Genomic DNA, 25,810 nt, shown 5'->3' on the forward strand with positions numbered 1-25,810 from the left:
ATGCTCGAAATCTGAAATAAAAACAGAAAATGCTGGCAAAACTCACCAAGTATGACAGTGTCTGTGGAGGGAGAAACAGAGTTAACGTCTCGAGTCTGTACCAGCTCAGAAGAAGGATCATACGAACTTGAAATGTTAACCCTGTTTCTCCCTTCACAGATGCTGTCAAACCTGTTGAGTTTTTCTAGCATTTTCTGTTTTAATCCTGCTAGACTCATGCTCAGATTGAAGGATAGACACTGGCTTGCAGCAAGTTGGTCAGCATTAATGTGGTCACCTCCCTCAGGGCCATTTTCTGTTTTTATTTCACTTCTCCAGGCTGGAGTCTTGTTAATGGAAAACCTCTAGAAGATTCCACAGCTGGCAACCATTCCCACTGATAGCAGATAGCCTCTTATATCTGCACCCATAAGGTTTGTTTCCAGGTGTAAAGCTAGAGTGGATTGGGCCTTTGGTAACAGAATCACAGAATCTTACAGCACAGAAAGAGGCCATTCAGCCCATCATGTCTGTGCCATCCCTTTTAATGAATTAGTCAATTAATCACAACCCCTCTGTTCTCCCCCCACAGGCCCACAGATTTGTCTCCTGCAACTATTTATCCAATTCCCTTTTGAAAGTTCCTATTGAATCTGCTTCCAACACCCCATCAGGCAGCACATTCCAGATCACAACAATTTAAAAGACCTCAGCAGGTTGCTAGGCTGGAGGAGGCTACAGATATGGGGAGGGGCAAGAGTACGGAGGGATTTGAACACAGGGAAGGGATTTTAACCAGATTTGGAACCAATGTCGGTTAAGGATAATGGGAGAGGGAATGTGTGGATCGAACTTGGTGCGAGACAGAGGGTAAATTAAGCACAGAGTAAAGCCCCTTCTGCATTATATAATCTCATTGACAAGCTTGGCTAGATTTGAAAATAGCTCCCACAGTTGTCAGCTCCATGCCAATACCTTGCACAGAAATATTTTTATGGACCAATATTTTTTTCACACAGTGTCTTTGAAAACCCATGGGAGTTTCCTCACCTTCCTGTCTTATTTTGACACTGCTGTTTGATTTGATTTTATCTCCATTCTTTAACCATTCACTCTTCACTTCTTCATGAGAAACTTCACAGACGAAGACTGCATTGTCGTTCTCTCGCACCTCCAGGTCCTCTAGCTCCTTCACAATCTGAATTTCCCGTTCTGTAAGATAAAACACTCAAGTCACTCAGTGGATACAAACTGCGGCCCAAGACCATACCCATCCATCACTCACTGTTCTATTTGATCCTGAGCTGAGCTTCCAACTGCACATCCAACACATGCTCCAACACAAGGACCACCTACTTAAATCATAACATCACCCACCGCCTTCTGCCTCATCCATGCTGTAGTTACATCTACACTTAACTATTGCAATGCCCTCTTTGCCAGCTTCCCATATCACACCCTCTGAAAACTTGAGTTCATCCAAACCCTGCTGCCTCATCCTACCTCGCACCAAGCCCCATCCACACAATCCCCTCTCCCATTCTCCTTGACCGACATTGGTTCCAAATCCAGTTAAAATCCTTTCCCTGTGTTCAAATCCCTCCATGGCCTTGCCTCTCCTGATATCTGTAACCTCCTCCAGCCTAGCAACCTTCTGAGACCTTTTAAGTTGTTGTGGACTGGAACACATAAGACCATAAGACTTAGGAACAGAAGTAGACCATTTAGCTCATCCAGTCTGCTCTGCCATTCAATGAGATCATGGCTGATCGAATTAGCCTCAACTCCACTTTCCTGCCTTTTCCCCATAACCCTTGACTCCCTTACTGATTAAAAATCTGTCTATCTCAGCCTTGAATATACTTAATGACCCAGCCTCTACAGCCCTCTGCGGTAAAGAATTCCACAGATTCACTACCCTCTGAGAGAAGAAATTCCTCCTCATCTCTGTCTTAAATGGGTGCCCCCTTACTCTGAGATTATGCCCTCTGGTCCTAGACTGTCCCACAAGGGGAAACAACCTCTCAGCATCTACCCTGTCAAGCCCCTTAAGAATCTTATATGTTTCAATAAGGTCGCCTCTCATTCTTCTAAATTCCAATGAGTACAGACCCAACCTACTCAACCTCTCCTCATAAGAAAACCCCTCCATAACCAGGATCAACCTAGTGAACCTTCTCTGGACTGCCTCCAATGCCAGTGTATCTTTCCTTAGATAAGGGGGCCAAAACTGTTCACAGTATTCTAGGTGTGGCCTTGTATCATTTTAGCAAGACTTCCCTATTTTTATACTCCATTCCCTTTGAAATAAAGGCCAACATTCCATTTACCTTCCCTATTACCTGCTGAATTTGTATGTTAGCTTTTTGGAGTTCATGCACAAGGACCCCCAAATCTCTCTGTGCTGCAGCTTTCTGCAGTCTTTCTCCATTTAAATAATATTCAGCCCCTCTATTCTTCCTGCCAAATGCATAACTTCACATTTTCCCATATTATAATCCATCTGCCAAATTTTTGCTCACTTACTTAACCTGTCTATATCTCTCTGTAGACTCCTTGTGTCACCCTCACCACGTGACTTCCCACCTATTTTTGTGTCATCTGCAAACTTGGAAATTGTACATTCACTTCCCTTATCTAAGTCTTAATATATATTGTAAATAATTGAGGCCCCAGCACTGATCCCTGTGGCACTCCACTTGTTACAGCTTGCCATCCTGAAAATGCCCCCCTTATCCCAACTCTCTATCATCTATTAGTTAGCCAATCCTCCATCCATGCTAATATACTACACCCAACATCATGGACTCTTATCTTATTAAGTAGCCTTATGTGCGGTATCTTATCGAATGCCTTTTGGAAATCCAAATATATTATATCTACCAGTTCCCCTTTATCTATCCTGCTTGTTACCTCATCAAAGACCATGTTGCATGAAAGGATGGTGGAAGTAGATTCAATAGGAACTTTCAAAAGGGAATTGGATGAATAGTTGAAGGAGACAGATTTGTTGTCCTATTGGGAAAGAGCAGGGGGAATGCAACTAATTGAGTCACTCATTCAAAGGGACAGACATGATGGGCTGAATGGTCTCCTTCTGTGCTGTAAGAATCTATGATTCTGTTACCAATGGCCCAATCCACTGTAGCCTTGGGTCTAGAGATGGGTTAGTGGAAACTAAACCTTGTGTGTGCAGATCTAAGAGGCCGCCCACCATCAGTGGTAATGGCTGCCAGCTGAAGACTCTTTGAGCGGTTGTCCATTAACGAGACTCCAACCAGTTGTATGTCGGCCCTGGGTGGAAGTGACTGCATTCAGCCCTCACCAACCTGCTGTCAGGGTGTCCGTTCTACCATCTGAGTGTGAGTCGAGCCTGATATCTGCAGAATGTGGGGACAACCCTCTAATGGGCTCAGGGTTAGGGGGACAAAAATGAGCCAGGAGGCAACTTTGTACCTCATCAGCACAACGGGAAAAACCCCCTAAATCTTAGAAAAGAAAGGCTTGCATTTATATAGCACCTTTCACAACTTCAGTACCTCATAAAGTGCTTTACAGCCAAATAAATACTTCTTGAAGCGTAATCACTGTTGTAATGTAGGAAATGCAGGAGCCAATTTGTGCACAGCAAGATCCTACAAACAGTAATGTGACAATGACCACATTTTCTATTATCTAGTGATAGTGATGGAAAGATAAATGTTGCCCCTGGACAGAGGGAAAACGCTCCTCCTTTCAAAATAATAGCCACGAGATCCAGCTGAGGGGGCAGGCGGTGCCTCCTGTTTAACCTTTCACCTGAAACTCGGTACCTCTGCCTCCCCCGAGAGTGCCAGCCTGGATTTGGTTCTCAAGTCTCTGGAGTGGGGTTTGAATGCAGGACTGTTCTGACTAAGAGGTGCGAGTGCTACCAGGGTTGAATCTACCTCTGTTGTTGGAACTTTGCAATTGAAGAGCCCAGTTTTGGTCACCAGTGTGGTGAAGGATTTCGACAACCTAAGAGTAGGTACAGAGGGGCCTGGATACAATGACACATGAATACAAAGCCCTTAGTTATGAGAGGGTTACACAGTGAGCCATGGCCAACACAAAAAATATATTAATGCTTCAAAAGATGTTCAAGAATTACAGTCAAGCTCATTTGCTGAGATGTGCAGCCGGTGAAGATAAGCTCAGATATTGGCAATTACCATAAACTTCCAGCTGGCAAGAGGTTTTGCTTTCGCCGGTGTCACAGGTGTAAGTTCCGGAATCTTGGACTCCGCATTTCCCCAAGTGGGCAATCCTCTTCCTCCCCATGGAATAAATCCTAATATTTTTATTGGGTTTCATCTCCAAGTCATTCTGTTGAGGGAAAGTTAAGTGAATAAAAGAGTGGCTCTAGCACAAGGTTAGATACAGAGTAAAGCTCCCTCTACACTGTCCCCATCAAACACTCCCAGGACAGGTACAGCACGGGGTTAGATACAGAGTAAAGCTCCCTCTACACTGTCCCCATCAAACACTCCCAGGACAGGTACAGCACGGGGTTAGATACAGAGTAAAGCTCCCTCTACACTGTCCCCATCAAACACTCCCAGGACAGGTACAGCACGGGGTTAGATACAGAGTAAAGCTCCCTCTACACTGTCCCCATCAAACACTCCCAGGACAGGTACAGCACGGGGTTAGATACAGAGTAAAGCTCCCTCTACACTGTCCCCATCAAACACTCCCAGGACAGGTACAGCACGGGGTTAGATACAGAGTAAAGCTCCCTCTACACTGTCCCCATCAAGCACTCCCAGGACAGGTACAGCACGGGGTTAGATACAGAGTAAAACTCCATCTACACTGTCCCCATCAAACACTCCCAGGACAGGTACAGCATGGGGTTAGATACAGAGTAAAGCTCCCTCTACACTGTCCCCATCAAACACTCCCAGGACAGGTACAGCACGGGGTTAGATACAGAGTAAAACTCCCTCTACACTGTCCACATCAAACACTCCCAGGACAGGTACAGCATGGGGTTAGATACAGAGTAAAACTCCATCTACACTGTCCCCATCAAACACTCCCAGGACAGGTACAGCACGGGGTTAGATACAGAGTAAAGCTCCCTCTACACTGTCCCCATCAAACACTCCCAGGACAGGTACAGCATGGGGTTAGATACAGAGTAAAACTCCATCTACACTGTCCCCATCAAACACTCCCAGGACAGGTACAGCACAGGGTTAGACACAGAGTAAAACTCCCTCTACACTGTCCCCATCAAACACTCCCAGGACAGGTACAGCACGGGGTTAGATACAGAGTAAAGCTCCCTCTACACTGTCCCCATCAAACACTCCCAGGACAGGTACAGCAAGGGATTAGATACAGAGTAAATCTCCCACTACACTGTCCCCATCAAACACTCCCAGGACAGGTACAGCACGGGGTTAGATACAGAGTAAAGCTCCCTCTACACTGTCCCCATCAAACACTCCCAGGACAGGTACAGCATGGGGTTAGATACAGAGTAAAGCTCCATCTATACTGTCCACATCAAACACTCCCAGGACAGGTACAGCACGGGGTTAGGTACGGAATAAAGTTTCTGTGCTCAAGGTAGCACAAGCCTAGTCAATGCAACCTCTCCTCATTATTTAACTCTTTTAGACACTGAATAATTCTGCTCTATTTCCTCCAAGGGCAAAATGATCCTTCCTGTGAAGTGCTGGCCTGAACTGATCAAAGGGCTTTGGGTGGGACTTTGACCAAGTGAAGATGCACCCCAATCCAACCCGGCTGGTCAAGTACTTGGCTGATGGCCAGTGCCCAGGGATGGAGGATGCCCACCAGCTGTCCTGGTAACCCAGCTCCTGCCTTCAGGAGAGAAAATGAGAAAAACCAATCTTTGCCTGGTTTCATTGATCTGTGAGCCCTGGGTCCGCAAAATGTTGGCTTCCTCGTACCTTATACCAGGTGACCTCGACATTAGGCCGGGACAGCTCACACTCCATCGTGATGAAGGTAGTTTCCGGAACGCGCAAATCCTTCAGCTGCTTCAAGAAGGTCACCGGGGGTTCTGAAACAGACCAGCCACAAGACAGGGTGAGAAATCCTGCTGGGTCACAGCACGTGGGATTGAGCAGTGACCAGGAGGGACCCACGGGTTTGATCCTCTTCCAACCACCTCACACACAATCCCCATTCAGGTACAGCTCTTTGCAAAGCACTGGAACATGTCTACTGCCTTGGAATAATATGCCTTCTCAATGCCCCGACCCCCAACACATCCCCCACCCTCTCCTGTAGAAGGATCATGGACCTCCTGAGAAGCCTTGTCCACTGATGTAAGATGTTTGCTTGTTCTTAGCATCAGAGGCAGTGCAACATCTACCAGTGCCCACCAGCTGCCCAGGGGCTGCTGCGTTTGACACATGCTAGAGAAACAGTGCGGTGCCCAGGACTCAATACCTAACTCAAAGGTGTGGGCCTAATAAACAACTTGCATTTACCTAGCGCATTTAACATAGTAAAACAGCCCAAGGTGCTTCACAGGGACGATTATGAAACTAATTTTGACACTGGGTCTCACGAGGACTTGTTAGGACAGATGACCAAAAACTTAGTCAAAGACGTCGGCTGGAATTGGCCGCTCACTTTTCCAGCAGGTGTCATAATGAGTGGGAGAGGAAAATATCGAGAGATCGCAGCAATCGGTTTCACGCTGTCGTCAAACCAGCTTGCGACTGTCCGCTCCACCTGTCAGTGGTGGGCCGCGTTTCCCATCGCTGTATGTCGGGAACCTAATTTCAATACTTTAGCTTCTCATTATAATCCCTGCTCGCCGGAATCATCCCCCCCCCCCACCACGCTGGATCATCCGGGAATCACGCTGACATGTTTCACAACTGTACATCAGCGGCGCGCGCCTGGCGAGCTGCACTTCACTCGGGACTTCGAGGTTTGTTTGCCGACCTTGCTTCCGGCAGCACTGGCGGGCATCAGCGCCAGGATTCACAGGCAGCTCCACATCACTGTTAGAGGGGGCTCACGGGCAGGTCTCTACCTACCAGACCAGCCATAAGGTGGGAGTGGCTATTCAACAGCTGCAGGGCGAGGACTTATTTAGGGAAGGGGGAGAAGTGGCCTCAGGCGAGGGAAGAGGCTTCAGGGCGAGGGCTGTACTGGGGAAGGGGGGTATCCCAGGGTGTGTGTATGGAGGACACATGTTGGTCTGTGCAAGTGGCCTCAAGAGGGTGAGGGCTGAGGGGGCAGCCTCCAGAGGAGATGAGGCCAGACGGAGATGTGAGGGCATGTGTGAGAATGGGGGGTGATGTCTCTTGAGCTGGCAGTGAGTGAGATGCCAGTGAGTGTGTGATGGGCTTGTGAGTGTGTGAGTTTAGAGTGATGAGATGGCTGCCTTACCCTGGCAATATGGATTAGATCATTCAACCTCTATCTGCACTGGATGGCCAACCTCTTCTGTGCGGCGTTGGCACTGACCACCACTGTCATCGCCTCCCAAGCCGGAGTCGTGAGATTGCTGGACCTCCCACGGTCAGAGCCGGGGTGGAGGACATCATAGCGGGCCTCCAAAAATTCCAGTGACAGGTTACTGGACTCTCCTTGGCTTTCAGGGCCATGACTTCACTGGAGCAGCCCTGGGCTGCAAACATTGAGAACAGTGTGTGCGGCTGCAGTTTAGATATGGCACCCGGAGTGAGGGAACGGTGAGGTAACAGCGAGGTGGGTGATTCAGAGGCTGCCCACCAGTGACACGGCGTGATTCCTGTGGCTGCATAATTAATGAGGTGGGAAGCGGACGATACAGTGAGAAAATCCACCATTATAGCCGGAGGGTAAAACATCTTTTCTCACGCCCGGTACCGCACTTAGTACAAATCTGGGACGATTCTGCCCACCGATTTTAAGGAGCGTTGTAAAGGAGAAGAGAGGGCAGAGGAGTTTAGGGAGACAATTCCAGAGCTTAGGGCCCAGGCAGCTGAAGGCATGGCCGCCAATGGAGGTGTGATTAAAATCGGGGATGCGCAAGAGGCCAGAATCAGAGGAGCACAGAGGTTTCAGAGGGTTGTGAGTCTGGAGGAGATCACAGAGAAAGGGAGGGGGGAAGACAGGATAAATTTGAAAACAAGGATGAGAAGTTTAAAATTGAGGCGTTGCTTGACCAGAAGCCGATGTGGGTCAGCGAGGTCAGAGGTGATGAGTGAACGGGACTTGCTGCAAGATAGAAACACTGCAGCAGAGTTTTGCCTGAGTTCAACTCACAAAGGTAGAATGTGGGAGACCAGCCAGGAAGTCAACTGGAATAGTCAAGTCTAGAGGTAGCAACGTTGTAAATGAAGGAATCGACAGCTGATGAGCTGAGAAAGGGGTGGAGATGGACAATGTTACAGAAGTGGAAGTGGAAAGGGGTAGAGCTTGGTACAACTGAAGCATCATTTATCCAGTTTCCAACTGCTTTGAGATGAAGTCATGGACTTCATCAGCCTTTCTGATCCTTACTTCTCCCATCCAAAGTGATCCCAATAACCTGAATTTCAGCATCCAAGTAGTTATTCAATCCAGGTTTCTTGGCTCAGGGGATTATATTCCACATGTTAATCGCTCCACATGTGAAGGAGTGTATTTTCACTGCCAGTCCTAGTATTGTTTTTTAATATTTTGAGTCTATCCAACGTCCTCTCAATTTAAAATCATAGTCCAGGTTCAACTCACTTGACACAGAATCACAGAATTGTTACAGTGCAGAAGGAGGCCATTTGGCAATCTCCAAATGAGCAATTCCCTTAGTGCCACTCTCCCACCTTCTCCCTGTAACCCTGCACATTCTTCCTTTTCAGATAACAGTTTAATTTCCTTTTAAATGTTTCCATTGAACCAGCCTCCACCACAGTCTCAGGCAGTGCGTTCCAGACCATAACCTGGATCCCCTACTGGATTTTTTAGTGACTATTCCATATTGATGTCCTCTGGTCTCTCCTACAAGTGGAAACATCTCCACACCTATCCTATCGAACCCTTTCATAATTTTAAAGATCTCTATCGCCCCTCAGCCTTCTCTTTTGTTGAGAAAGAATCCGAGCCCATTCAGGCTTTCTTGATGGGTACAAACTTTCAGTTCTGGTATCATTCTTGTAAATCATTTTTGCACCTTCTCCAAAGCAGCAAAACTTTTTTTTGTAACACGGAGACCAGAGCTAGGGGACATCAATCTGGAATAGTCTCTAATAAATCCAATAGGGAATCCAGGAAAAACATCTTTACCCAGAGAGTGGTGAGAATGTGGAGCTCGCTTACCACAGGGTGTAGAGTGCACCTAGTGTGGTCTAAACAATTTCAACGTTAACTGTTCTGCTGTTCAATTCTATTCCATTAGACAGGGTTGTTCTTGGAGTAGAAAAGATTAAGGGGAAATTTAATAGATGCGTTAAAAGTTATGAAGAGTGTCGTTAGAATAAATACAGAGAAATTATTTCTAATGGCAGCCTCTACATCGCTCCCCATTCTGTAACCTTCTCCTGTGGGTAACAAGAAGGTACAGTGTTAAGGTAGTTGGTAAAATAACCAGAGAGGAAGGTGAGGAGAATTTTTTTTGCGTAGCGAGTTTCTGTGATCTGGAATGTGCTGCCTGAATGGGCATTGGAGGTAAATTCAATAGGAAATTTCAAAAGGGGGATTGGATAAATTGGATACTTGAAAAGGAGAAATTTGCAGGGCCATGGGTAGGGAGTAATTGGATAGCTTTTGCAGCACGATGGCCTCTCTCTGTACTGCAAAGTTCTATGAGTCTATAAGAGCCTAACACTCAAGGTGTGAATCCAAACTGAGCAAGTTGCCACCATGGTCAGTACAGGAACTGGGCTGTGGTTGCACGAGATGAGAATCTCACCTCTGACTGTTAACCGTGAGCTGCTTCGGACATTGTCGGCCTGGAAGGAGATGGTGCCTGAGTCCTCGAGTGTCAGTGCGGACAGTGTGAGGCTGTGGACTCTTCCGGCCACGCTGATCCGCCGGTTGTTGTTGGACTTCACTCGGATTCCGTCTTTGATCCACACGCCTGCAACATCTGGGTGAGATAACTCCACTTGGAACGTGACTGCCTCCTTCTCAAAGATCTCCAGGTCCTCCAGTGGTTTCCTCACTGTTATTCTTCGAGCTGGTTTCAAAGGAACAGAGTCAGAATCAGATTAATCCCTCTGGCTCAATGTGATGCCCAACATCACCTCTCACCTCCTTCCATTTTGGCCTCTTTTCCTGCAGAACTGATCTCATCTTTGGGACAAGATCACCTTCTGAGTTCTTGCCTTAATTGACAACAGAAACCTATTCTGTCATCACCCAAACCCATATACACACCCACATACAGATTAGATACAGAGTAAAGCTCCCTCTACACCATCCCCATCAAACACTCCCAGGACAGGTACAGCACAGGATTAGATACAGAGTAAAGCTCCCTCTACACTGTCCCCATCAAACACTCCCAGGACAGGTACAGCACGGGGTTAGATATAGAGTAAAGCTCCCTCTACAGTGTCCCCATCAAACACTCCCAGGACAGATACAGCACGGGGTTAGATACAGAGTAAAACTCCCTCTACACTCTCCCCATCAAACACTCCCAGGACAGGTACAGCATGGGGTTAGATACAGAGTAAAGCTCACTCTACACTGTCCCCATCAAACACTCCCAGGACAGGTACAGCACGGGGTTAGATACAGAGTAAAACTCCCTCTACACTGTCCCCATCAAACACTCCCAGGGCAGGTACAGCACGGGGTTAGATACAGAGTAAAGCTCCCTCTGCACTGTCCCCATCAAACACTCCCAGGACAGGTACAGCACGGGGTTAGATACAGAGTAAAGCTCCCTCTACAGTGTCCCCATCAAACACTCCCAGGACAGGTACAGCACGGGGTTAGATACAGAGTAAAGCTCCCTCTACACTGTCCCCATCAAACACTCCCAGGACAGGTACAGCACGGGGTTAGATACAGAGTAAAACTCCCTCTACACTCTCCCCATCAAACACTCCCAGGACAGGTACAGCACGGGGTTAGATACAGAGTAAAACTCCCTCTACACTGTCCCCATCAAACACCCCAGAACAGGTACAGCACGGGGTTAGATACAGAGTAAAACTCCCTCTACACTGTCCCCATCAAACACTCCCAGGACAGGTACAGTACGGGGTTAGATACAGAGTAAAGCTCCCTCTACACTGTCCCCATCAAACACTCCCAGGACAGGTACAGCACGGGGTTAGATACAGAGTAAAGCTCACTCTACACTGTCCCCATCAAACACTCCCAGGACAGGTACAGCACGGGGTTAGATACAGAGTAAAGCTCCCTCTACACTGTCCCCATCAAACACTCCCAGGACAGGTACAGCAAGGGATTAGATACAGAGTAAAGCTCCCTCTACACTCTCCCCATCAAACACTCCCAGGACAGGTACAGCACGGGGTTAGATACAGAGTAAAACTCCCTCTACACTGTCCCCATCAAACACTCCCAGGACAGGTACAGTACGGGGTTAGATACAGAGTAAAGCTCCCTCTACACTCTCCCCATCAAACACTCCCAGGACAGGTACAGCACGGGGTTAGATACAGAGTAAAACTCCCTCTACACTGTCCCCATCAAACACTCCCAGGACAGGTACAGCAAGGGATTAGATACAGAGTAAAGCTCCCTCTACACTGTCCCCATCAAACACTCCCAGGGCAGGTACAGCACGGGGTTAGATACAGAGTAAAGCTCCCTCTACACTGTCCCCATCAAACACTCCCAGGACAGGTACAGCACGGGGTTAGATACAGAGTAAAGCTCCCTCTACACTGTCCCCATCAAACACTCCCAGGACAGGTACAGCACAGGGATAGATACAGAGTAAAGCTCCCTCTACACTGTCCCCATCAAACACTCCCAGGACAGGTACAGCACGGGGTTAGATACAGAGTAAAGCTCCCTCTACAGTGTCCCCATCAAACACTCCCAGGACAGATACAGCACGGGGTTAGATACAGAGTAAAACTCCCTCTACACTCTCCCCATCAAACACTCCCAGGACAGGTACAGCACGGGGTTAGATACAGAGTAAAACTCCCTCTACACTGTCCCCATCAAACACCCCAGAACAGGTACAGCACGGGGTTAGATACAGAGTAAAACTCCCTCTACACTGTCCCCATCAAACACTCCCAGGACAGGTACAGTACGGGGTTAGATACAGAGTAAAGCTCCCTCTACACTGTCCCCATCAAACACTCCCAGGACAGGTACAGCACGGGGTTAGATACAGAGTAAAGCTCACTCTACACTGTCCCCATCAAACACTCCCAGGACAGGTACAGCACAGGGTTAGATACAGAGTAAAGCTCACTCTACACTGTCCCCATCAAACACTCCCAGGACAGGTACAGCACGGGGTTAGATACAGAGTAAAACTCCCTCTACACTCTCCCCATCAAACACTCCCAGGACAGGTACAGCACGGGGTTAGATACAGAGTAAAACTCCCTCTACACTGTCCCCATCAAACACTCCCAGGACAGGTACAGCACGGGGTTAGATACAGAGTAAAGCTCCCTCTACACTGTCCCCATCAAACACTCCCAGGACAGGTACAGCACGGGGTTAGATACAGAGTAAAACTCCCTCTACACTGTCCCCATCAAACACTCCCAGGACAGGTACAGCACGGGGTTAGATACAGAGTAAAGCTCCCTCCCTCCTGTTTGGTTAAAGGGACCACACTTACGCTCCACACTGAGTTTGGCCTGTGTTCTATCATGCAGGGTCTCGCAGCGGTAGCTCCCTCGGTCTGCGAACACGGTGCTGCACACTACTAGCCGCCTGGTTCTGCCATCCTGCTGGAGGAGGAATTTTGGACCGGGCTGGATGACCACCCCCTGCTTCATCCACTGGACCTCGGCTGACTCGCTGCTCACCTCCACCTCGAAGGCGGCATCCTGCAGTTCCTCTGTCACCACACTCTCCATCTTCCTGGTGAACACGATTTGGGTCTCTGTAGGAATGGGGGGGACAGAGTTTAGAACAGATTTCCCCTTTTGTCCCACTCCCCACTCATCTTATTACGGGTTCCCATTCTGTGTCTTCACTTGTTCTCCACGACAATGGACCATTTGAATTTTTAAGACGTGCATAGTTTGGTAGGTCTCATGACGATGTTCTGAGTCTTGGATAGTTGAACAGTATGTTATTATTAACTACTCATATCCATGTACATATATACAGTATCAGGCCTAAGCTAGGAGCTGTCTCCACTCTTGCTTCTATACATGTCTCTGTCCAGTACAAGACTGCCCTCTAGACTTGGGTCATGTGTTCCCTTACATCACAGTGCGGGCAGTACTGTACCCAGTCCCACGTTAACCCTTTCTATGCCAAACCCTTACGTTACAGGAGGGACATCCCCATCCTAAGAGCCCTGCTCTTCCAATAAAACACGCCAAACTGACAGGCAAGTTCACTAAACCTGCCCCCGCACCATGCTGGCAGAAGCACCACAACTAAACATTCCCTCTCACCATCCTTCCCCTTCTTGTACCCCCCACCCGTGGCCATGTAATCTCCATGAGAGGCAAAGGAACCCAGAGAAAATCCCCAGGACCAACAAGGGAAAACAGTTTGGGAAATTCCTCTTCGTCCCATCCTCCAGCCCCCACTCCCATTTGGTGTTGGAATGAGTGCAGACTCACCAGAATGTTCCAAGGGTTCGATTATCGGTAGAGATGATACCCTGTATTCCTTAGAATATAGCATGTTAATGGATGGTTTGACTGAGTTTTTTTAGGAATTTGTAAGGAAATGGATAGAGTGGGTAGAAACTTTTTCTGCTAGTAGGGGAGTCTAGGCCAATCAGAACTACGAGTGAAATTAGGGAAAAAGGGCAGTGTGACACTCTCTCCTACAAAGAATAGTAGACATTAGCTCAATGAACAACTTTAAACCTGGCATCAATAAAGTTTTGTTAGCCAAGGATATTAAGAGATGAAAAGTCAAAGCAGTTAGAGTTAAGGTACAGATCAACCATGACCTGACTGAATGGTAGTACAGGCTCAAGGGGCTGAATGCGTCCTTCTGTTCTTGTGTAAGGCTCGAGGGGCTGACTGGGGCCTCCAGCTCAAGTGTTCCTATCCCTACACTTCCATCGTTTGAACCCATTCCCCCGATCACATCCCTGCTCACCGGCAGAGCTCAGTGGATGGTGATTAGAGAACCCGAACTCTGTTTCTCCTCTCCCCACCCTAAATCCACTGGAGGCTACAACAGGCCTGTGGATTCCTTGGGTTCAGGAAAGGAAAATCAGCCACAGGTATCACCTTCAACAACACTTACGTAGCACCTTTAACGCAGTAAAGCATCCCAAGGCACTTCACAGGAGCAAACTCTGAGACTCTTAAGAAGATATTAGGGGAGATGGCTCAAAGCTTGGCCAAAGAGGCAACTTTCCAGGAGGGTCCTAAACTAGGAGAGGGAGAGAGATAGAGAGAGAGATAGAGAGGAATTCCAGAGCTTAGGGCCCAGGCAGATAACAGATATACGGAGTTGTGGAGGCCGGGTAGGGATTGGAAAACAAGGCTGAGGATTGTAAAGTCGAAGCATTGCCGAAGGAGAGCCAATGTAGGCCAGTGAGTACAGGGAGTGATGGGCGAACAGGACTTGGTGTGAGTTAGGACACGAGCAGCAGATGAGCTCAAGTTTATAAACTTGGATATAAGTTTATGGAGGGTGCATGATGAGAGTCAGCCATGAGACCATCAGAATAGTCAAGTATCTGCGAGCCTTTTGTGACCAGCCAAACTATTGTCCACCATGAGGCTTCAGTGGGGGAGATAAGGGTGGAATACAATCATCGACAGAGGGCACCTAGGGTTTGCAAGGCAACAAAGGACCAAAGTCCATCCGTCTCACCTTCTAACCATTCTGGGAGTCACATGATACCACAATAATGGGAGTTATTGACCAATCACAGTGATCAATCTCTACCAATCAGTCCTCACAGACCCAGACATGAGGTGAGGGAAACCCCCAATGCTGGAGAAATTTGGGAACCATAGAATCTTACAGCTTAGAAAGAGGCCATTCAGCCCATAATGTGTGTGCTAGCTCTTTGAATGAGCTATTCAATTAGTCCCACTGCCTTCTGCTCTTTTCCTGTAGTCCTGGAAATGTTTCCTTTTCAAGTATTTATCCAATTCCCTTTTGAAAGTTCCTATTGAATCTACTTCCACCGCCCTTTCAGGCAGCGCATTCCAGATCATGACAACTCACTGTGTAAAAAACATTTCTCTTCAACTCCCCCTACAGTTCTTTTACCAATTATCTTACATCTGTGTCCTGTGATTACTGACCATCATGCCAGTGGAAAGTTTCTCTCTAATTACTCTGTAAAAATTTCTCATGATTTTGAATACCTCTCTCCTCTTAACCTTCTCTTCTCTTAAGGAGAACAATCCCAGCTTCCCCAGTCTCTCCATATTAACTGAAGTCCCTCATCCCTGGTCACATTCTAGCATACAGGAACATAGGAATTAGGAGCAGGAGTCAGCTACGCGGCCCCTCGAGCCTGCTCCACCACTCAATAAGATCATGGTGATTGGAATATAACCTCAATCCCACATTCCTGCCAACCCCAATAACCTTTCATCCACTTGTTAATCAAGAATCTATCTAGCTCTGCCTTAAAAATATTCAAAGACTCTGCTTCCACCGCCTTTTGAGGAAGAGAGTTCCAAAGACTCACAAGCCTCTGAGAGAAAAATATTCTCCTCACCTCCGTCTTAAATGGTCGACCCCTTATCTTTAAACAGTGACCCCTGGTTCTAGATTCTCCCACAAGAGGAAACATCCTCTCCACATCCACCCTGTCAAGACCCCTCAGGGTCTTAAAGGTTTCAATCAAGTTGCCTTTTACTCTTCTAAACTCCAGCAGATACAAGCCTAACCTGTCCAACCTTTCCTCATATGACAATCTGCCCATTCCTGGTGTTAGTCTGGTAAACATTCCCTGAACTGCTTCTAACGCATTTGCATCTTTCCTTAAATAAGGAGACCAATACTGTACACAGTACTCCAGATGCAGTCCCACCAGTGCCCTACACAACTGAAGCATAACCTCCCTACTTTTGTAGTCAATTCCCCTCCCAATAAATGATAACATTCTATTAACTTTCCTAATTACTTACTGTACCTGCATACTAGCCTTTAGTGATTCATGCACCAGGACACCCAGATCCCTCTGCATCTCAAAGTTCAGCAATCTCTCACCATTTAGAGAATATGTTTTTTTATTCTTCCTGCCAAAATGGACAATTTCACGTTTTCCCACATTATACTCCATTTGCCAGATCTTTGCCCACTCGCTGACTATCTATATCTCTTTGCAGCCTCCTTATGTCCTCTTCATAATTTACTTTCCTACCTATCTTTGTGTCATCAGCATTCCTTTAGTCCCTTCAATCAAGTCATTTATATAAATTGTAAAAAGTTGAAGCCCCAGCACCGATCCCTGTGGCACACCACACGTCACATCCTGCCAATCAGAAACAGGCCCATTTATGCCAACTCTCTGCTTCTTGTTAGCCAGCCAATCTTCCATCCATGCCAATATGTTAACCCCTACACCATGAGCTTTTATTTTCCACAACAATCTTTGATGTGGCACCTTGTCAAATGCCCTCTGGAAATCTAAGTACAGTACATTGGGAGAGTGGATTTGTTTTTTTAATATTTTGTGGGGATATTGTGTTATTCTGTAAGGAAGGCTGTGTGTCTGTGTGTGTGTGTGTGTGTGTGTGTTTGTGTGATTTAATTAAGTTGGGCAACAGATTGAGAGGGATCAGGTTGCCTGGCGTTTCAATACATGAAAAGGATAGAGGTGTTAAATTGAGGTGCAAGTAAATGGATTAGATCTAACATTTGCATTTTTAGCTAAGTTGAGAGTTTGTCTGAATATCAAAGGGGAGTCAGAGGTGCAAAGAAAAATGTTTGTGCCTTGCAGGAGTTCATAGGTAAACAAGTAGTGGGGATATTATATTTTATTGACCCAAAAGCAAGATGGAAACAGGAAAGATCTTATATTTTGAAGGGTTTGAGTTTCAAAGAGGTGTTTGAGAACAATAGGACTGAGATGAAAGGGGAAAAAAGGTATATTACAGTTGCTGTGGATAGCTGTTGAGCTGGAGATAGGTGGAGCTGTTTGAGCTGTTGAGATAGCTGGAGCCCTGGGCTGAGAGAGGATGCGGTTTGAATCATCCATCCAGTCAAGCCAGAAAAGTCCTGGGCTGCAGCAAGCAGTTTTATTCTGAAGTGGATTCCACCGCAGAGTAGAAGAGGGTAAAGGTCATGTGGTACACCTCTGTTGAAGCTACAGAAGTTTACCTTGTGTAATATTACTGGATTTTATAGTTGACATCTATAAGGTAGTGTTGCCTGGAAGGTGTTTACTTGTGGATTTTACCAAGTAGAGAGTTTTTGGGGGAATGTTTTGTAAGACTAACTTTAATTGTATAACTGTAATCTTGTGTGCTTAAGTTTCCTTTTATTTTTGTTAATTAAAACTTTTGCTTTTAATTTTTAAATTACTAATTTGCAAAATTTTATTTTCTGAAAGAAATCTACCATGAATGCATTTGATTGAATTGATTCCAACTACTCCCACCATGTTCCGAGGGAGCCTGTTCCAGCGGCCAATTGTTCACTGAGATCCAGGTCTTCCATTCCCTGGGAGGGTCTCACCCTGGAGGGACCCCAGTATATGCGCTGGGGGCTACCCGGATGTCCTGATGCAAGGATTGCATGGGAATTGCCTGGGAAGTTTCAGCTTTGGTTGGGCAATTACTCTGTACCTGAAACCCTCTGAAACTGTGATTAAAGTCGGAGACTTCAGATGGTTCCAAGTCTCTTAGCAGAATAGTTACCCAAGAAAAGTTAGAAGGGTCAAAACCACTTATAACTACTAGGTAACTATGCCACTGACCCACCAATCCCCAACTGGATCCCCTGACCATCCCACACCCCACCGATCACCCAACCCCACCCCCCCAACCGACCACTCCCCCACACCTCCTGACTACCTATCCCACCCTCCACTGGACCCACTGACTAATCCCCAATCACTTGACTATGCCCAACCCCTGACTAACCCATGTTGTAATATGCCTTTCCGGGATCACAGCATGACGTCACCAGAAAGGAAGTGCGTCATATGGTCCAATTTTAGTTTCACTTTTGCTTTTAAGCAGAACACACACAGACAGCTCTGCTGATGTGTATTCAGGCTTTATGCATCAGTATAAATGTTCCCATGTGCCTTGTCTCAGTAAATGAACCTGCAATGTGTTTGCCTCACAATCCCTCATGAGCAATTGGTGCCATTTACATCATTATAACACACATGACATGGTGTGCAGTAGTGGTTCCTTTTAAACAATATAGTGCTCAACCTGACAACAAGATTCAGCACTGGTACTACATGGTGAACAGTTGTAGATCATGCTACATGGCACGAGATGACCCTTGACATTCTGGTCAGACTGCAATGAAGCCTTAACGTTGGACAGCATTGAAGTTGCAGCATGGTGACTGCAGAAAAGCTTTGGAAACACAATGTCAAGATAGTGCTCAAGTAGAGAGCTGGTTAGTAGACGGATCCCTCATGGTGAGATTGCAGCTTCTAGCCCATTAGTTCAGTGAGTGGGACAGCGCGTCGAGAGCACCAGCACTGATTTAGCTCAAAGGCAGGGAAAGGCATGTGACTGGGGTGTGGGTCAGATAGATAGTGAGCAAGGGAGAGCCAAATAAAAAAATACAAAAGACGTCATAAAAATCTGGCCAGAGCAGATTCCGATTATAATGGGTGGAGCTTCAGAAAAGGGCACAAAAGTGGCTACAGTGACACTCACCCCAGGTATTGTAGGAGAAGGAAGGTCAAAGGGATATTGTCAAAATGTCCACAAAATTCACCAGTTTGAATTGGGATGCTGCTGACCTATCCGAATTCAGAATGTTTAAACAGCGTACAGAGCTATGGATTCTCGATTCAGGCCTGTCTGAACCAGACAAGCAAACCATAAAAATTCACCGAGCAGTTGGGAATGAAGGTCCACACAGGCTGAACATGTCAGGATTAACAGCAAAAGAGCTAAAGAATCCCCTAAAGATATGGACGACATTGGAATCCCAGTTCAGAGTCAGTTTAAACTTCCATATTCATTGACTAGAGTTCACGTCATTTTGACAACAGCCTACAGAATCCATTGACCACGTCATCAGCAGATGCAGAGAAAAGGGTACGTACTGTGATTTTTCAAATACAGAGCTAGCAGACAGAATTGTGGAGTTGGTGATCACATCCACTCTGACGGAAATGTTCCAGAAAGATCTGCTAGACATACCCAAAATGGATAACATCGAAGAGCTACTCAAGGATGGACGTAAGTACGAAGTGATCCTCGCAGGTTCGATGAAGCTCACAGGCCCTAAATACAACCCCAATTGTTAATGCCCTCACCGGAGCAGCCAAAACTATCAAGACATGTGGAAGGTTTGGCCTTTCACATGCACCAAGGAAATTCCCAGCTTCCCACCAATTCTGCAAGGCTTGTGACAGAAACGGCCATTGGCAGTAGCAGAGCGCCAGAGTAAAGGCTGATGCAGCTACAAGGAGCCGTGTACTGATCCAAACAGGCCGCACACAACGGGTGCCTTCAAACAATAAGAATGACCATCGGGTATTCTGTCGAAAACGTGTAGATGAGGTGACTGACAAACAGAAAATGACAATGATGTGCACGATGAGACGAAAAGCAGTGAACACATTTTTCACCATCAATCTCGTGGAAAGCATAGAAACTGTCACACTGTCCAAAGCGTTTGCTAAGATTCAAATTATCTGCCCTAAGAAAGTTGGCAACTATTTGTTATTGGCCAAGATTGACTCGGGGCAAGTGTCAACGTACTACCCCTGCGAATTCTAAAATCTCCTGCTGTGAAACACTCAGAGTACAGTCGTTCACTGATTGCTTGTGCAGAACCCATAGTGCTGGAGTGCAAGTACAATCGATCCCCTGGGTGTCACAGATGTTCTACATCTAGGAGACTAAAGACCCAGCAATTGCAGGTCTACCAGCATGCTGTGACCTGACATTGGAACCAGTTGGACCTCAAAGGGCAGATCAGCCACAGAATCTATTCCTATCGCCTCAGTTCAGGACCTAACATCGAAATATCCAGAATGTTGCGACAAAACTGGCAGTTTCGAGGGAGCTGCAACATTATACTTGCAGGAGAATGCAAGTCCATCAGTTGATCTGGTACATTTCGAACAATGAAAATGCCAGCAGCTGCAAGAAAAAACGGTGAAAGATTCCACTACAGAAACTGTGGAAAATCATTATCGAAGGATGAACTGGTTCTGGTTTTTAATCAGTAAGGGAATCAAGGGCCAAGAAAGTGGAGTTAAGGATTATCAGATCAGCCATGATCTCATTCAATGGTGGAGCATACGCAATGGGCCGAATGGCCTACTTCTGTTCCTATATCTTATGGCCTTATACTTCGGTTCAGCTTGTCCATGAACACATGAGACCATTTTGGCCTTACCAGGATGAGCTGGACATCTCCCGGGGAGTCATTTTTAAAGGCAGGTAGGCCATCATTCTGGGATCTTTACAATCTGTTATTCATCAACAACTTCATCACTCACATGGGTATAGATCAGATGGGAACACTCGCAGTGGAGACAGCCTAGAGTTTGGGTGTGAAGAGGTGTGAGGCATGGTAAGAGCATATTCCAAGTCAGCGCAAAGAACCACTGATTCCACATGAAGTTCCTACTCATTCTTGGTCCAAAATCACATCTGACCTCTTTCATGTCCATGTCATCGTCATTGTCCTCTACTTTACCAAGTACCCCATTATTTGACATTTACACAATGTGTCAAGCGCATCTGTCGCAGACACTACAAGTGAAATTTTCAGTTTATTTGGTATGCCTGGAGAGATCATTATGGATAACAGTCTGTAATTTATTGGTAAACCTTTTCAGAATATGTGAGAGAAGCGGAATATCGATTACACTACTTCTTCTCCTCATTACCCTAGATCTAATGGCCCAGCTGCACAAATGGTTTGCACGGTAAAATCCCTAACTCTCAAATGTACACAGACCAAGCAAGATCTGTACATTGCAGTGGTACATTTGAGAGTAACACCTTTAAGTGCAACTGTTCCATCACAGGCAGAGCTCATGTTTGGCAGGCCAGTGCATACCAATTTGCCTACTTTTACCCATTCTACTCTCTCAGGAACTGGACAGCAGTTTTTTAAAACTGCAAGGGAAGACAACCAACGTGCACGATAAAAATGGAATTGCCAAGTTTACAGTCGGAACAACAAGTTCACATCCATGATTCCACAAAGGGACTTGGCAACCAGTTGAAGTGTCAGGGAATTGTTTGGAACCAAATCCTATGAAGTCATTACACATAAAGGCGCTATGGTGAGATGTAACTGAGGGCAAATCAGATTCATTCCTGCTCCTCAACCACCGTGCAGTCCTACTGCATCGAAGACAAGATCCTGAATGAAACCAGGAACACGATCCAAGAATGACAATCCCTCAGATCACTGTGAGCAATAAAAGAAACCTCCAGGCAAGGTTAGCATTATGGGATCTGGGCATATCAGCAGATTACCCCTTGCACTTTAGACCTGTACTATAAATAGTTATATTTCTTTAGAAGGGGGAAATGTTGTAATATGTCTTTTTTCAGCATGACATCACTAGAAAGGAAGTGTGCCACACAATCCAATTTTAGTTTCATTTTTGCTTTTAAAGAGAACACACACAGACAGCTCTGCTGCTGCTGCCTTCAAGATTTATGTTTCTGTGTAAATGTTCCCATATACCGAGCCTCAATAAGTGAACCCACACATGTTTGCACAATACCTTAAGAGGGATTGACATCTATATCATTACAAAAACAGCACAACTCTCCTTATCCCCTTGACCACCGGACTAGCCCCAGCTACCTGCCCCTTCAACCCCCGACTACCATCCCACCCTCCTGAACACCCCACTATATCTCCCCGACTACCCGAGCCCACCCTCCAACCACCGCCCCCCCTCCCCCCCCCACCCCCCGACCCCCCCCGCCCCAAACCTAGTGCAGTAAAAAGGGGGCATAGCTTCTCTTCCCTTGACGCTGTAGCCCTACACAGAAAGGGGCCCAGTGGTATTTTCTCAGTGGACCCAGGTCAGAAGCCCAGGTATGAAATGTGCAGCTCCAGAATCGGGTAAGTAAAAAGGAACAGGGTAGCAACCTGAGGGTGATTGCCACTCCACTACACTCCACTACACTCCACTCCACTCCACTCCACTCCACTCCACCCCACTCCACCCCACTCCACCCCACTCCACTCCACCCCACTCCACTCCACCCCACTCCACCCCATTCCACTCCACTCCTCCCCACTCCACGCCACCCCACTCCACTCCACCCCACTCCACTCCATCCCACTCCACTCCACTCCAACCCACTCCACTCCAACCCACTCCAACCCACTCGACTACACTCCACCCTACTCCACTCCAAACCACTCCACAACACTTCACCCCACTCCACTCCACCCCACCCCACTCCACTCCACTCCAACCCACTCCACTACACTCCACCCCACTCCACTCCACCCCACCCCACTCCACTCCAACCCACTCCACTCCAACCCACTCCACTCTACCCCACCCCACTCCACTCCACTCCAACCCACTCCACTACACTCCACCCCAATCCACTCCACCCCACTCCACTCCACTCCATCCCACTCCACTCCACCCCACTCCACTCCACCCCACCCCACTCCACCCCACCCCACTCCACTCCACTCCACTCCACGCCACTACACGCCACCCCACATCACTCCACTCCACTTCACCCACCCCACTCCACCCCACTCCACTCCATTCCACTACACTCCACTCCACCCCACTCCACTCCAACCCACTCCAACCCACTCGACTACACTCCACCCTACTCCACTCCACTCCAAACCACTCCACTACACTTCACCCCACTCCACTCCACCCCACCCCACTCCACTCCACTCCAACCCACTCCACTACACTCCACCCCACTCCACTCCACCCCACTCCACTCCAACCCACTCCACTCCACCCCACCCCACTCCACTCCAACCCACTCCACTACACTCCACCCCAATCCACTCCACCCCACTCCACTCCACCCCAATCCACTCCATCCCACTCCACTCCACCCCACCCCACTCCACCCCACTCCACCCCACTCCACTCCACTCCACCCCATTCCTCCTCACTCCACCCCACTCCACCCCACTCCACTCCATCCCACACCTCTCCACCCCACCCCACTCCACCCCATTCCTCCCCACTCCACCCCACTCCACTCCACTCCATCCCACTCCATCCCACTCCACCCCACTCCACCCCACTCCACCCCACTCCACCCCACTCCACCCCACTCTATTCCACTCTATTCCACTCCACTACACCCCACTCCATGCCATTCCACTCCACTCCACCCCACTCCACCCCATTCCACTCCACTCCTCCCCACCCCACTCCACTCCACCCCACTCTACTCCATTCCACTCCACTCCACTCCACGCCACTCCACTCCAACCCACTCCAACCCACTCGACTACACTCCACCCTACTCCACTCCACTCCAAACCACTCCACTACACTTCACCCCACTCCACTCCAACCCACTCCACTACACTCCACCCCACTCCACTCCACCCCACCCCACTCCACTCCAACTCACTCCACTCCAACTCACTCCACTCCACCCCACCCCACTCCACTCCACTCCAACCCACTCCATTACACTCCACCCCAATCCACTCCACCCCACTCCAATCCACCCCACTCCACTCCACCCCACTCCACTCCACCCCACCCCACTCCACCCCACCCCACTCCACCCCACCCCACTCCACCCCACCCCACTACACGCCACCCCACTTCACTCCACCCCACTCCACTCCACTCCACCCCACTCCACTCCACTCCATCCCACTACACGCCACCCCACGTCACTCCACTCCACTTCACCCACCCCACTCCACCCCACCCCACTCCACTCCACCCCACTCCACCCCACCCCACTCCACTCCACCCCACTACACGCCACCCCACCCCACTCCTCCCCACTCCACCCCACTCCACTCCACTCCATCCCACTACACGCCACCCCACGTCACTCCACTCCACTTCACCCACCCCACTCCACCGCACTCCACTCCACTCCACCCCACCCCACTCCATTCCACTCCACCCCACTCCACCCCTCTCCACTCCATTACACTCCACTCCATTACACTCCACTCCACCCCACTCCACTCCACCCCACCCCACTCCACCACACCCCACTCCACCCCACCCCACTCCATTCCACTCCATCCCACTCCACCCCTCTCCACTCCATTAGACTCCACTCCATTACACTCCACTCCACTCCACTCCACTCCACTCCATTCCACGCCACTCCACTCCACTCCACGCCACTCCACCCCACTCCACTCCACTCCACTCCACCCCACTCCAACCCACTCCAACCCACTCCACTCCACTCCACTCCATCCCACTCCACTCCATCTCACTCCACTCCATCCCACTCCACTCCACCCCACTCCACTCCACCCCACTCCACCCCACTCCACTCCACCCCACTCCACCCCACCCCACCCCACCCCACTCCACTCCACCCCACTCCACTCTGCACCACTCCACATTTTATTTCTACTCAGTCCGTTGTTTCTGCGGATTGAGTTTTCCCTCCTTTAGGGCCATATCATGTCTTCAGCCTCGACTGTTCCGGACAAGGTTAGAGAGACTGTGAGATTGATAGTTTAATAACCCTGACCTATCCAGTGTGCAAACTCAAAGGTGCAAAGAGCATCTTAAAAACTGCCTCCAACACCTAGACATTGTTGACCCACTTTGGAATCCAAAATAAAGCAAATGATATATCACCTGTTAACCTTCTCAATTCCAAGTGAGAATCTGTCCAGTTTATGCTATCCTTCCTTACAATCCTGTCCTATTCAAAGTCCATTGCCCAGAAGAGGCTGTCACTCTACAGCAACAACTTGCATTTGTATAGCACCTTAAATACTGTGAAAACATCCCAGGGCGCAACACAGCGGCGTAAATCAGATAAATACGGGTTCTGTGGATTGGTTTTGAATGCACGTCCCTTGGCCCCTCTGGGAGTGCAGCCTCTGTCCTACCTTGCACCTGAAGGGTGGCACTGGAGACAATTCCCTCTGCCTCCGCTGTCACTCTGGTGGCCTCTGCCAGCTGGCAGTTTCTTATCACCAGCGTGTGGCACAGCCCGTTTCGCGAGGCCACGTATCTGTCGCTGCCGGGCGGGATTTCTGTGCCGTTCACTTGCCAGGACAGCCTCACGTCCTCCGGGGACACCATGCACTTGAAGTTGGCGTCGTCTCCCTCCAGCACTGTGACACTGCGGAGGTCACAGATGAACTCCACGACCCGGGGAACTGAAACAAAGGGTGGGGAAAACGCTTCAGGTTCAGGGTGTCATGAAGTTACAACAACAACTTGCACTTGTATAGCGCCTTTCACATTCTAAAATGTCCCAAAACACTTCACAGGAGTGTTGGCAAACATCACTTGACACTGAGCCACGTACACAGTTGCTGGGAAGATGATCAGAAGCTTGGTCAAAGAGGCACATTTTAAGGAGCGTCTTAATGGAAGATCGGGAGTCGGAGAGGTTTAGGGAGGGAATTCCAG

At 48.2% G+C, this 25,810-nt stretch overlaps 1 protein-coding gene across 2 annotated transcripts in view; it reads right to left on the reverse strand.

The window, feature by feature from the left end:
* The window catches only part of LOC121284840 (obscurin-like protein 1), a 106,307-nt gene that overhangs the window by 10,261 nt on the left and 70,236 nt on the right, over nt 1-25,810 (reverse strand). For both annotated transcript variants that reach the window (XM_041200629.1, XM_041200628.1), the window contains 6 exons: nt 25,282-25,554; nt 12,743-13,009; nt 9,866-10,132; nt 5,922-6,034; nt 4,170-4,323; nt 1,030-1,191 (listed from right to left, as the gene is read on the reverse strand). In XM_041200629.1, coding sequence (XP_041056563.1) covers nt 1,030-1,191; nt 4,170-4,323; nt 5,922-6,034; nt 9,866-10,132; nt 12,743-13,009; nt 25,282-25,554 — 1,236 coding nt within the window. The remainder of the gene's footprint in view (nt 1-1,029; nt 1,192-4,169; nt 4,324-5,921; nt 6,035-9,865; nt 10,133-12,742; nt 13,010-25,281; nt 25,555-25,810) is intronic.

This window comes from Carcharodon carcharias, chromosome 12, assembly GCF_017639515.1.
Source record: "Carcharodon carcharias isolate sCarCar2 chromosome 12, sCarCar2.pri, whole genome shotgun sequence".
In the NCBI taxonomy this organism is placed as follows: domain Eukaryota; kingdom Metazoa; phylum Chordata; class Chondrichthyes; order Lamniformes; family Lamnidae; genus Carcharodon; species Carcharodon carcharias.